The sequence below is a fragment of the Panthera tigris genome, chromosome X, assembly GCF_018350195.1.
Source record: "Panthera tigris isolate Pti1 chromosome X, P.tigris_Pti1_mat1.1, whole genome shotgun sequence".
Lineage (NCBI taxonomy): Eukaryota > Metazoa > Chordata > Mammalia > Carnivora > Felidae > Panthera > Panthera tigris.
The window spans coordinates 101,907,832-101,921,664 of NC_056677.1; the positions used below are offsets into that span (position 1 = coordinate 101,907,832).

At 37.8% G+C, this 13,833-nt stretch overlaps 1 protein-coding gene across 1 annotated transcript in view; it reads right to left on the reverse strand.

The window, feature by feature from the left end:
- TENM1 (teneurin transmembrane protein 1) overlaps positions 1-13,833 on the reverse strand; it is a 734,132-nt gene that overhangs the window by 304,824 nt on the left and 415,475 nt on the right. The window contains exon 7 of the mRNA XM_042974325.1: positions 6,742-6,980. Within this exon, the coding sequence (XP_042830259.1) occupies positions 6,742-6,980 (239 nt within the window). The remainder of the gene's footprint in view (positions 1-6,741; positions 6,981-13,833) is intronic.

Genomic DNA, 13,833 nt, shown 5'->3' on the forward strand with positions numbered 1-13,833 from the left:
GGAGGACCACTGTTCTATCACCATCATTTAAGTTTTTCTCCAGCCTCTTTAGTTGCTCCTTCTCAGTCTGCCTACCAGATAGATCCTGTGTGCTTGGCCTTCTTGAATCTTAGTATTCCCCAGAGTTCTAGCCTTCACGTTTTTTTTCTTGCTCAGCCCCCATGATTTTGGCTTCCCCATGGCTAGGGACCTCTAAACATTCAGTACCAGATATCTAATCATATATGAGGTATCCTGACCTGTTATGTCTGTTTTCACCCTTAAACCTCTTTCTTTCCTCAAACACTCTATCATGGGTAACAGCGTCACCACCTACCCAGTCTGGAAGCCAAACAACTCTTCTCTCTCCTGCCTCAGCTAAACAGGCACTGAGTCAAGTAAGTGTGTATTATCTTTTAAATACTTCTCGACTCCATCTTCCCCTTCTCTGTTCCCAGAAGATTATGCCCTCACTCTCACTCACCTGGATTACTACAATAGTCTCCTAATTTGTCTTCATCACTTCGATTTCACAACCTCCATCGTCCTGCCTGTCAATTCCAACTTCCATATTGCCATTAGGGTGATTTTTCCAAATGGAAATCTGAGCAAATAATTTTCCTGCCTTAATGAAAAACCATAAAAACACCCCATTTGCTCTCAGAATAAATTACAAGTACCTTAACGTGGCTTAAAATGCCTCTCATGATCTGCTCCTGCTGACTACCTTCATTTCCTGCCACCCTCCCATATTCTCCATTTGTGCTTCCTCAGGTTTTCCAATCCACTTGTATTTAATCATACACATTGTGCTTCTTCACCGCTCTGTGACGGGAATATTGCTAAGCCCCATATGAATGTGTCTCCACCCTGTAAGAGGCCACCTCTTAGTTTGGACTGTGGTGAATTGGATGTTCTGTGGCTGAGACTTGGCCTTCCACACGCTGGCTCTTCTATATGAAAATTCAGCCACATTTCTGAAGTTTAAAATGGGTTAACCAGCCATCTGTTTCAAAGCCATTGCTCTAATTTAGCTTACTCTTATTCACTTCAGAGTAAGTATAGCTTAACGACTTATGCAATGTGGGTCTAAAAATATTCACATAACATAAAATATATATGTATTATATATATAATTTGGATGAGGAGAAACGAAGTTAAACAAGAGTGAAATTTCCTTTATGCAACAGAATTCACATTATTTACTTTGAAATCAGAGGTTTCTTGAGATGTTTTTTCAGAATTTGCAAGATTGATCCTTGCTATTCTCAAATTTCTTAAGCATGCAAAGATCCAAAATTACTGACACGCTTGTCCAGTCCTCTTTTATTATGCCTTCTAGTGGATCTTTATCTATTTCACATAGTCTCATTTTAATTTCTCTACCTAGGCTAAGAAAGGGCTATATCGGAAGTACTTAGTAGGGTGACTGCCTCTTCTTGAGGCAACAAAATAATATCTTTTTTTTTTTTTTTTTAAGATTTTACGTTTAAGTAATCTTTACACCTAGTGTGGGGCTCGCACTCACAACCCTGAGATCAAGAGTCACATGCTCCACCCGCTGAGCTAGCCAGGTACCCCTCTTTTTTTGTTTTAACATAATAATCCTTTGACGTAAGACATATATTTAACTCACTACTCATTCACCCAAGACATTATCTCTCTTACTCTATGTTTTAAATCCACAGGGTGCTAGAGTTCTAAGAAAAAAATAAGAGAAATATTTGCCTTTCATGAAAATGCCTTCATTTTGAGCAATCAGTGCTAACTGTAGTTCTGCAAATTAGTTATATGTGATGCAGGTTCTTCCTGTCATTTTAGTGCATTTGATTTGGATTGAATTTACACTTTTATTTATGACAGGTAAAAGTGCCACTTAACATAGGGGAGATAAAACTTATGGAAAATATTACACCAAAAGGTGATGTCAGATGAAAATATAAATCTCTTTTAAAGAAGAGTTCTGATAAATGCATGGATGGCAGATTTATAATTAGACTGAAGTTATACTACCATTTCCCAGACCCCTTCTTAGAGAGATTGCTAGAAAGTTAGCAGATTCATGGGTAGGAGGCAAAGTCGATGCTAATGCAGAAACTGCCATCATTATCTTGAATGGGTCCATGAGAGTGAACTGGATATAGTAATAAGTATTAAACAGGACACCAAAAGGATTGATAATGGCCATAAGGATAAAGTAAAATGCTTTTTAGCATTATATGCTGAGTCATTTCTTGAATGTTATAAGCTATAACGTATTTTAATGAAAATGTGTTTCAACCTAGATACGGCCTCCAGATGGAAATGCAAAACCATTTGAAGGGTCAAAACACCAAGGAAAAGGGAAATTGGTAAAATAAAGGCAAAGTTACAGATAGTTTAGACCAGGCGGAAGGAAACAACAAACCCATCAGAGGGATCTTGTGAAACAGACATGTCAGTTCTTAAAAGAAAAAAAAAAGTTTCAGATGACTTTGGCAAGAACGGAAATAAAAGTAGTTCATGTTAGGATAAATTACATGCTCATTATGCTTACCTTGGCTCAAATTAATAATCCTAATAATAATCTTGTTCCACTGATAATAACCATTAGTCTTGATTTAGATCTGTTAAGCAATGCCCTAGGTGTTTTCCACGCTTCATGTCTTTTAATTAAAAAGAAAATCCATGGACAAGGTATTATCAACATTCCCATTTTATAGATGAGGAAACTGAGGCACAGAGGCATTAATAAAGTTGCTAGAAAGTGACAGATTGATTTTTGCTAAGTGTATTTATCTACAGTTAGTAAACTTTGTGTGAAGGGGCTTTGTGTGTTTAGATTCAATGGGGGAAACTCTCCATTTTTAGTCTTTATATTAAAAGAAACTCTAAGTTCTTGAATTTTCTGAAATCAAAATTTGCCATATTCTGTTTCATTTCTTCACCGTATTGTGAGGCATTTACACTTTCTTTGTGAAGAAGGCAAAATGAACACATTCTACTCCTCTCATTCTATCACTTCCAGCACTTTCTCGCTCCCCTGTAATAACAGCCCCAGAAAGCAGGGCAATTTGGATCCATAAAAAGGAGGCCCAAGAAAGCACTGAAATCAATGTCACTCAATTTTGGTGCAGACAGCAAAGTGAAGTAGGCCCTTTGCCCTCTTGAATAGTTTCCTCCCTAAACTTTTGATCAGAGAACTGGGCTCAATATTCTCTCGCCCCTAATTCTATATTAATATCCATTCTGGTCAACTTTCTACATGTGGGCTATATATAGTATGCCATGCCAAGGAGAATTATGGACTGAAATTATTTCATCTATAGAGTTTGGACACTACCTACATACCCTGAAGGTGGTAGGAATCGTTTCCAATTTCATAGCAGAGGGAAAGGAACATCAATGTCATTAACTAACGGTGCTGGTTTTGAGAGCCGGAAATCCCTACTCCCCTACTCATTTAATGCAGCAGCCCATTTGACCCCAGGCACAATGTATTCCTGTGAGTTTCTACTGCCTCTTCCAGAAAGTGCTGACTGTGGAGAAACTTGATCAAAACATCAAAGATTACCAGAGAAGCTGCATCTGTGCCCTTCGCAACCATTGATGAAGTACCTTAACCTCGCCTTCTCTCGATGCCTTACATATGGTCATCTGTCTTCCTGACTACTACTTCATATGGCTTATTTGTAAATTCAAGCAAATGTGCTTCTGACTGGCACTGATACATCACTGATGCCAAAATATCAGAGAGGATGAAGCACAAGGACATATTTTTTGATTCACATGGAAAATATTACAGATTTATGGGGAAGTGATGACAATAGCCATTCCATGATGTCTTCATATAATCAGTATCCTTCCATGCCTCCCTTCACCAGATTTTATGACCTCAAAACTTATTTAAAAGAATTACTCTCCTGCTGACCTGAAAGACATAGTGGGGAGGTGTGGGGATGGGGCTGGGTGCCTGAACCACCTAGCTCTGACTTTTCATGTGCTGAATTTCCACAGTGTTCCAATGACCACTTACAGAGCCATAATGCACAGAACGTCTACTGATGTCCCATTGATATCGATGTGATTTCCCCCAGTGGATTGAGGGCAGCACAGCATACAGCCATTAGTATCTAAAGGTTATGTATAATGGATAATAGAGGAAAATGAAATAGCAGAAAGGAATTTGCACGGGAAACAGAAGCAGTAAATAGTTTCAGTGTAAGATTTTACTTGGGTTATACAGCAACTGCAAAGGGGGGATTGAAAAAAAAAATGATGACTCTGACAGACTCAGCAAGAGCTGAGAGTGAAATAGTTTCATATTTGGAAATGTAATACTTTTTTACTTTGACTACAGAATGCCCTTTAAAAATCATCTTGTATGTTACAGTTCTTAAGTGACATATTCACCTGCATGCTTGCTGAAGAATCCTTACCCTATCCTCCTGAGGTGGCTTGCAATATGGCAAAGACGGGGTAAATCGAGGAAGAGACTTTAATTGACCTATCCAAAGTCACATAATGTCCAGTTCATGATAGAAAAAAAAAAGTTATGGTATTTGCCGTTAACATCTCATTTTGAACCAATTCAACCCACTGTGCTAGCACTTAGCCTGATAGTTCTACATCTAAAATAGCTCACAATAAATGATTTGAACAGATATCTTTCGCCAATCAACAAAGCTTAGCTGCACACACCGTTGCAATGGATGACCAGGTAAATGTAGTTTAATTTGTAATTTAATAACAACAAAATTGGTGGATTTGTTTACTAGACCAAGAAGTCAGCGAGCTACAGAGTTTGCTGCAGTGCTGGAGGGGCAGCAAAGCCTAATGCCAAAGAGGACTATGTGCTCTGCAGTCAGTCCACTCTGGCTTAAAGCTCAGGATCCCCACTTTCTAGTGAGGTGACCTCTTAATCTCATTATGACCTCTACATGACCTCTTATCTTTGCTGTGCCTCAGTTTGCTCACTTCTAAACTATATATAATACCGATACGTGCCCTTAAGGATTGTTGTGAGAATTAAATGAGCTAATACAAGTAAAATGCTTAGCATCAATCATTTTTGTCGACAAATTTTATTGATAGGATTGCGTTGTGCCAGGCACTGATCTCGATGCTGGGATACAGCCACAAACATGGTTAACTCTGAGAGTCACTGAATTTTCATAGTGAATAACAGGGGTGCCTGGGTGGCTCAGTCGGTTAAGTGTCCAACTCTTGGTTTCAGCTCGGGTCATGATCTCGCAGTTCGTGAGATCAAGCCCTGCATAAGGCTCTGTGCTGACTGTGCACAGCCTGCTTGGGATATTCTCTCTCTCTCTCTCTCTCTCTCTCTCTCTCTCTCTCTCAAAATAAATAAATAAACACTTTTTAAAAAATAGTGAATAACAGTTATAAAGAGAATGATGATAACAACAACAACAATAATAATATTTAACATTTATTGTATACTTACTATGTTTTGGGTACTATTCCAACTTCTTCTGTTACATTAACTCATTTAATTCTCATAACAACTCTATGTTATGGGCACTATTTTAGGCCCATTTATCAGATAAGGAAATGGAGGCCATAAAATGTTAAATAATTTGCCCAAGGTAACATGCCTAATAAGGGGCAGAGGTCTGCAAATCCATGTTCATAATGACTGCACTATATTGCCTTAATGTCATGTCGATATCATATGACATTGTTCACCCTATAAAAAAGGCAGACTTTGCAATGACTGAAATGTTCTATTTTCACTTATGAAATAAATAAATATGTAAGCTAATTAAACAAGTCTCAAAGTATGTAATAGAATTTTTTTTTTAATTTTTTTTTTTAACGTTCATTTATTTTTGAGACAGAGAGAGACAGAGCATGAATGGGGGAGGGTCAGAGAGAGAGAGACACACAGAATCTGAAACGGGCTCCAGGCTCTGAGCTGTCAGCACAGAGCCTGATGCAGGGCTCGAACTCACGGACTGTGAGATCATGACCTGAGCTGACGTCGGACGCTTAACCGACTGAGCCACCCAGGCGCCCAAAGTTAATTTACATTTGAGACTGCAGAACCACTCGAGCAAGGAAATTAATGTTCAGTCAAAATAAAATGCCATCCAGAAAAATCAATACAATTTACTATCAAGTGAGGGGGACTTTAATCAGGGTGACTCCAGAACAATATTTTTCTTAAACGTGGAAAGAGTGCCTCAAGACTGTTTTCTCCTTTACCGCCCCAAACACAGTATCCATACAATTCTGCAAGCCATTTACCTTGTGAAAAGAAGAATACATTTTTTAAATCTCGGTGTAAAACTGAATTCTTGGGAAGAAATTATGTGCTGGATTTTCTGATAGCTTCCAAATAACTACTACTTTAATGAAATTGCTACCTGAAAATCTGGTAGCAGTATTATTGTTTAACTATAATTTAAGAAGCTATTGTAGATTGGTACTTATGACTTCTAATGAGAAAACCATAACAACCTTTTAATTGAAGGGAAAATGGTTAACTACAGTAATTGCAATCAATAAGACTGCGTTAGTAGTATAAATATTTCTTCTCAAGGAGCATTCCTTACTCTCCTCAGCAGTATTTAAGGTTAGGAAGTGCAAAAAAAAAAAAAAAAAAACAAACCAAACCACCTCATTAGAAATCCGTCTGTTATTTATAATACTAAGGCTTGGTTCAAATTTTGGGCCCCAGAGTTGAGAGAGTCTCCTCCCCCACCTCCACCACAAGCGAAACAAGACTTTGAGAAGAAAAGAGACATGGCAACAAAGGCTTACCAATCACATAGGCGAGTAACAAAGCCAAAGTCACTGTGATTGCAGTGGCGCTCAAGGCCGTGCACTTCCAGTTGCAGCACCTGTAAGGTTTGTTAAAGGTAAAAGCAGGTCTGGAAAAGGTGCTTCGAGGAAGTGGCCTGGGAGGGGGCGAGTACACGGTATTGGACGTCAGAGGGTAGTTTTGACTGGCTGCACTGAAGATAGCTGAGGAGCCAGATCCATGTTTAAACAGGAAATGCCTGCAAAAAGGAAACAAAAAGTTTGGGCTATAAAACCAAAGCCGGTTGTCACAAAGACACCAAGTACACGAATTTCAATCACGCTTTGACAAAGCTCAGGAGAACCTGCAGTGTCCCCATGAAATTGTCATATGCCAACAAGTTAACTCCGAACTGCCTTTGGTGGTCTCCTTTTGTTTTCTCCATTTACGCTTTTAGGAGGCAGAGAGAGGTCTTCTGTTCCCTGACTTGCTGGCTAGTGAATTTCTCAAACCCTTGAGTGTTAACGTTCCACGTTTGATGTTATTTGCTATACTGCTCCTTTTCATTAGCTGTGATACTCAAGAGTTGATTCAAAAACAGAAATATCATCCGGCATTTTTGAAATCTGTCTTAGAAACCAGTATTTTATTTAGAGATTAGCTTTCACAGACATATTTTCAAGCAATATTCTATTATAAAAGTTGTCAAACATACAGCCAAGTTGAAAAAATTTTATGGAAACACTCATATACTCACCAACTAGATTCTACAGTAGACATATGACTGTACTAACTTTACCACATATTTCCCCATCTCTCTGTTCCTGTCTTCATCCATCAGTCCATCTTAGTTTTTAAGCATTTCAAACTAAATTGCATACATCAGTATACTTCCCTTCATATATTTCAACTTGCATATTATCTGGAGTTCAATATTTTTTACAGATTTTGAAATATAACATTTATACACGATGAGTTGAACTCTTTTAGATTCCACATATAAGTGGTATCATACCATATTTGTCTTTCTCTGTCTGACTTATCTCACTTAGCATAATGCCCTCGAGGTCCATCCACGAACTCATAAAAACAGAGAACAGAATGGTGGTCACCAGGGCCTGAGAGGTCAGAGAACAGCAGGGATGTTTAAGGGCATAAACTTGCAACTAGTAGATAAATAATTCCTGAAGACATAATGTACAGTAGAGTCATTACAGACGACAATATTGTATTAGAATCATCAACCTTGCTAATAGAGATCTTAATTATCTCCACCACAAAAAAGAAATGATAATGATGTGACGTCACAAAGGTGTTAACTAATGCGACAATGGCAATCATACTGTAATATAAATGGATCAAATCAACAGGCTGTACACCTTAAACTTACACAATGTTGTATGTAAATAGATTTCAATAAAAAATGATACATGATGAAATGCACAAATTTTAAGTGTACATTTGCTGAGATTTGACAAATGTAATCTCCTTTGCAACATAAACCCTTATCGAGATACAGAACATTCCCATCACCCCAGGATGTTTCCTTCTGCCTCTCTAAGTAAATCCTTACCCCACTTCCCCCAGACAACCACTACTTAGCATTTTTTCTACATGCATTAGTTTTGCCTGTTCCAGAACTTCGTGCTGCTGTCATGTTTGAATTACTACAGGATGATTATTGACTGCTCATGACTATTGTAATATAGATATTTCATAAACAGTAATGATTTATTGCCATGGAAGGACTTGCCAAAAACAAATACATGGAAGTATGTTTTCGTGTACATATTTTACACGTACTGAGTGCTGTGTGCCATGCATTGTGCTAAATGCTTCTCTCAGTCTTCACTCATAGGAAATAGGCTGCATTATGATCCTCATGGTGCATTTAAGGGCATGGAGGCCAAAAGGGGTTTAAGAAACTTGCCTAGCGGGGCCTGGGTGGCTCAGTCAATTAAGGGGCAGACTTGATTTCGGCTCAGGTCATGGTCTCATGGTCCATGAGTTTGAGCCCAGCATTGTCTCCGTGCTGACAGTGTGGAGCCTGCCTGGGACTCTCTAACTCCCTCTGTCTCTGCCCCACCCCTGCTCACTGTCTCTGTCTTTCTCTCAAAAATAAATAAATAAACTTAAAAAAAAAAAAACTTTCCTAAATTCACCTAGTAAGTGAATGACAGAACCAGAATAGGAGCCCAGGTCACTCTGGCTCCAAAGTCCTTAATCTTAACCTCTCTCCTGTGCCACCAGGGGCAGTAAAATGCACTGCTAAGCAAAAGACATTATGGTGCTACATTTTAATGTACTACTACAACACAAAACCCCTCCACAAAATAGAGAGCCAACATCACCTTGTCACATACGACCAAATGCACAAATCATTAAGCCTACATTAAGAATGCTTTCCAATTTCCAGTGTTAAAGAAGAAAAGCATATATGCTTAAAGGAGAAAAGCATATGTTTAAAAGAGAAAACAACTACATAACATGCCAGTTAATGAAAAATCTCCACACTAGAGGATTTTGCTTTAGTATCATGAGGGTAAAGGTTATTTAAAGGGCACGGTTGCTGAGAATAGAACACATTCACAAGCCTTTCTGGAGGGCGATTTGGGATTATGTGTCAGAAGACTTTAAATATGCCTATTCTTTGCTGAATAATTATGCCTAGAGGAATTTATCCCTAGGAAATTATGTGTCTGACAATTTCTATAACAAGTTGTTTGTTGCAGTTCTATTTGTAATAGCACAAAATAAACACCTAAGTGCTCAATAATTGGTATTTGCTTAAGTAAGCTATTTTACAAACACATAGTAGAATACTATACAACCATCACAAATTGTGCTGTAAAAGAATATTCACTAGGAAAAGTGTTTACAAATATCACCAAGTGAAGAAAGGCAGCTTCAGAACAGTATGGGCAACAAGATACAATTTTTAAAATAAAAAAAATATATGTTCATGGAAAAATAGTAACTTGGGTTACCTTTGGGATAGGAGTATTTTTTTTTTTTTTATATATTCTCTGCCTTGAGCTTACATTGCGTTTGTAACAAGTATCAAGAAGACGGGAGGTGGGGTGAACGGAAAAAATGCACTGCTTAACACCAACCACACCGTAGTCCGTTCTATTTACATAAACACGATTTGCTGAGCGCCTAGAAAGGCTAGACACCGAGGCACCTTACGTGCAATTTTTTGATTCTCATACGCGTATGAGGTTGATACTATTCTAATCTTACAGATGATGAAACAGACACCAGAAGAGGTTTAGTAGGAATAAAATGGTGGTGATAATAGTAGTTATCATAATAATGATAATAAGAGGTAACTTCATTAAGTGCTTACTTGTGCCAGGCATTGTTCTAAATAATTTATAAACTATTAGATCATTTATTCTTCCCCAAAACCCCATTAAAGGAAATATCTCCATCGACAGATGAGAAAACCAATGAACAGAGAGGTTCAGTTTTCCCTGGTCCCACAGTCAGTAAATGGTGAAGCTGAGTTTCAAACACAAGCAGGCCGGCCCCAAAGCCATGGCTCTTAACCACTACATGACAGTACACTATACTAGGGTTATTCAGTTAGTGGACGTGGTAAGATAAGAACCCACACCTGTTCGGACACAGAAGAAGCATGTGGATAATACTGAATCGAGTCACACTTTTACCGTTTCTCTTGGGACCAATGACAAGCGTGAAAATGCCAGCTACAGAATCACAGAGATGTAAGGAAACTCAGTAATCTTCTAATAGCCCAAAGCCCTGATTTTGCAGTTAGCAAAACTGAGGCCCAGAAAATGAAATGGATTACCTAAAAGTAACATAGGTAGTTAATGGCATAAATGAGCTTGGAATCGGGAACTTTCAAAAGAGAGTGCTATTTCCATCCCCCTATGCTACCTGCTAACCAGTCTTCACCGGGTTACTACCAGGTTCTAATCTCTTGGGTTAACTGATCCAGGCCAAATACAATGTGCTCCGACAGTACTATGTAATACATGTCTATTTTTCTTTATGTCACATGTTCTTAGAGTAAATTTTAAAGACCATCTTAACTATTCTGGATGAATAGGGAAGCATTACAAAGAAGCTACCCTTTAGTTGTTAAGAACATAAAGGAGTTATTGCTGCTTCTCAGGGCACCTAATGTATCCCCAGAATGAAGAAACAGTATATAATAGAAATAAGAATAAATATATTAAAAAAGTGACTCACAGCATTATGCTCCTTCCATTTAATTGTACTTCCTCTTTAATCCCTGAAATGGTCTCCTCCATTTACGAAGAGGTGAACTTCTTCTTTAATGCCTGCTTAGCTCTCCCAGGCTATGTTTTCCCCTTTGGCTATCTAATTTACTAGAGAGCAAGAAGTGTAGCACTTTAGAGACAGCAGAGTGGAGTAACCTCCCCATCTCCTCACCACGACCTGACAGTTACTCTGGAGGTGACAAAATGTCACTTGGATATAACCAATCCTGCACAGCAACATTCTGGTATGTTCCTATGGGGTAAAAGGGAAACCCAGCAGTATGGGGTGTTTTCTTCACAGTGATCGGAGATAAAATCTTCGATCCTTTGCATATTTATGAAGGAGAACAATTGGATTTTAGAGACAATGTAAGTGGCCCCATATGTTGGATATTGATTTGGTTTGGTATATCATTAAGGGGGAGAAGAAAGACAAAGAAAGACAGAGAATTGTTGGCTATTATGATGGCAATTACAAGCAATAATCAATATCCCTGAGCACTGTAATTTCATCGTGACATACACCAAAGGATTTACAAATGCAGTTTCATAAGTAAAATATTACAGCATAATGAATAAATTCAGCAGTCACAGCAGAGCAACACTTACACTAATTCGTATTTGAGTGGAATCCAAATCACAGTCCTCAGTGAGGGTAGATAATAAAATGAGTTCATATACTAAGGTTCCTGTTTTCTTATTAACAAGCTGAGATTAAGATTTCATGCTCAAGGAATCTATACTTTGATGTGCATCATGAAAAACAGCACTGCAAATGCTACGCATTGTCCTAGGCCTTGCAATCCATTGTTGGAAAGTGAAACTACTGCCTAAATGTGTTTTCATAGTCCCCGAAAAAAGTAGGAGCATAAAGACAAATGCGCAGTGCTAGACTTCAGCTATGTGCTCATAAAATCAGATCATCTGTCTAAGCACATTGCTTTTCCCTGGGGACCTGAGGATATACTAAAATGTTGCTATCAATTTCATACAATTGGGTTTTTTGCACAGAGCAAATGATAAAAATGCGGTTCAAGAGTTTATGTGTAAGTAGTACTCTCCTTTGCATCTGTTTTAATATTCAAGTTCAAATTTAAAAAGGAAAAGCAAGATATTGCCAAAAGGAAATGGGCATATAAGGAAATTGAAAAAAAAAATATCTTCGAGACTGATGAGACCCAGTGGTGGTAAGTGGGAATATAATAAATGCTCCTGTAAGGATTTTAAAATCATCTATAAAAAAGGGGAAAATGTACTCTCTCTTTTTAAACCCCTCATGCTACATAATTCTGAGGGTATCTGTTAGCACTAAATAATGTGATTTAATGTGGCACTTAAAATTCTATAGGAAATAGACAGAAATCTACAGCTTTCTAACAACAGATGCATAAATAACCAATGAAATTTTTTCTTTTACATCTTGTAAACATGCTTATGAGACGAATAGCTAAACCTGTATTCCCTTAGCTATAAGCATTTGACTCATTTTTATACCCAGAAGAAGGAATTCAACTTATTTCCAGTTCGCAGCTGAGGCTGATTTTAAAAAATAAAATAAAAAAGAAGATTGCAATGAAAAAGCCTTGAGTCAAGTTATTATGGCCAAATTACATTCAGATAGAATGGTGGAATTTAGGCATTTCTTATTTTTTAAAAAAATTATTAAATGCATTTTTATTGTGATTAAAAAACCACAAAATATGAAATTTACCATCTTATTTAGTTTTAATTTTAAGTGGACTCCACACCCAACGTGGGGCTTGAACTCAGAACCCTGAGATGAAGAGTTGCATGCTCTACTGACTGAGCCAGTCAGGTGCCCCCATCCTAACTATTTTTAAGGGTATAGTTCAATAGCATTTATTGTTGTGAAACCGATATCTTGCAAATATGAAACTCCATACCCATTAAACAACCTCCTTTCTCCCTTTCCCTCAGCCCCTGGGAACCACCACTTGGCTCTCTCTTTCTATGAATTTGACTAGTTTAGATGCCTGATGTAAGTGGAATCATACACTATTTGTCTTTTTGTGACTGGTTTATTGCACTTAGCATAATGTCCTGAAGGTATCTCACATGTAGCATAGGACAGGGTTTCCTTCCTTTTCAAAAGGCAGGACTCTATTACATGTAAATACAGTACCACATTTTCTTTATCCATTCATCTGTCCACGGACATTTGGGCTGCTTCCACTTCTTGGCTATTGTGGATAATGCTGCTACGAATATGGGTGTGCAAATATCTCTTTGCGATCCTGTTTTCAATTCTTTTGAATATATACCCCCAAAGTGGGATTGCTGGATCATACAATACCTCTCTTTTTAATTTTTTGAGGGACCTCCATATCATTTTACATGGCAGTTGCACCATTTTACAACCCCACCAATGGCACACAGGAGCTCCATTTTCTCTACATCTTTGATAATACTTGTCATTTTCTATTTTTTTTTTTTTGATGGTAGTCCCTAATGGGTGTGAGGTGATATCTCATCGTGGTTTTGATTTGCATTCCTCTGATGACTGGTGACGCTGAGTACCTTTTCATAGGCTTATTGACTATTTTTATATAACCTTTGGAGAAATCTCTATTCACACGTATTTATTCTTATGTCCCTAAAAACATTATACATTTTTTAAAAAAAATGTCATGCTGGGTCACAGCCCCATTTTCCTCTCTGACAAGAAAACCCAGTGTTATTTTGCAGAAAAGTGTGTTTACTAGTCAAGATTATCAACCTCAACATATCTAGCTTTTCTTTAGTAGCCCATTCCTCATACTCCTTTTTAGAATAAATACTCCTCCAAAGAGTATTTATCCAAACTCTTCTTGAATCTCAGTGGAATTACCAGCTTGGACA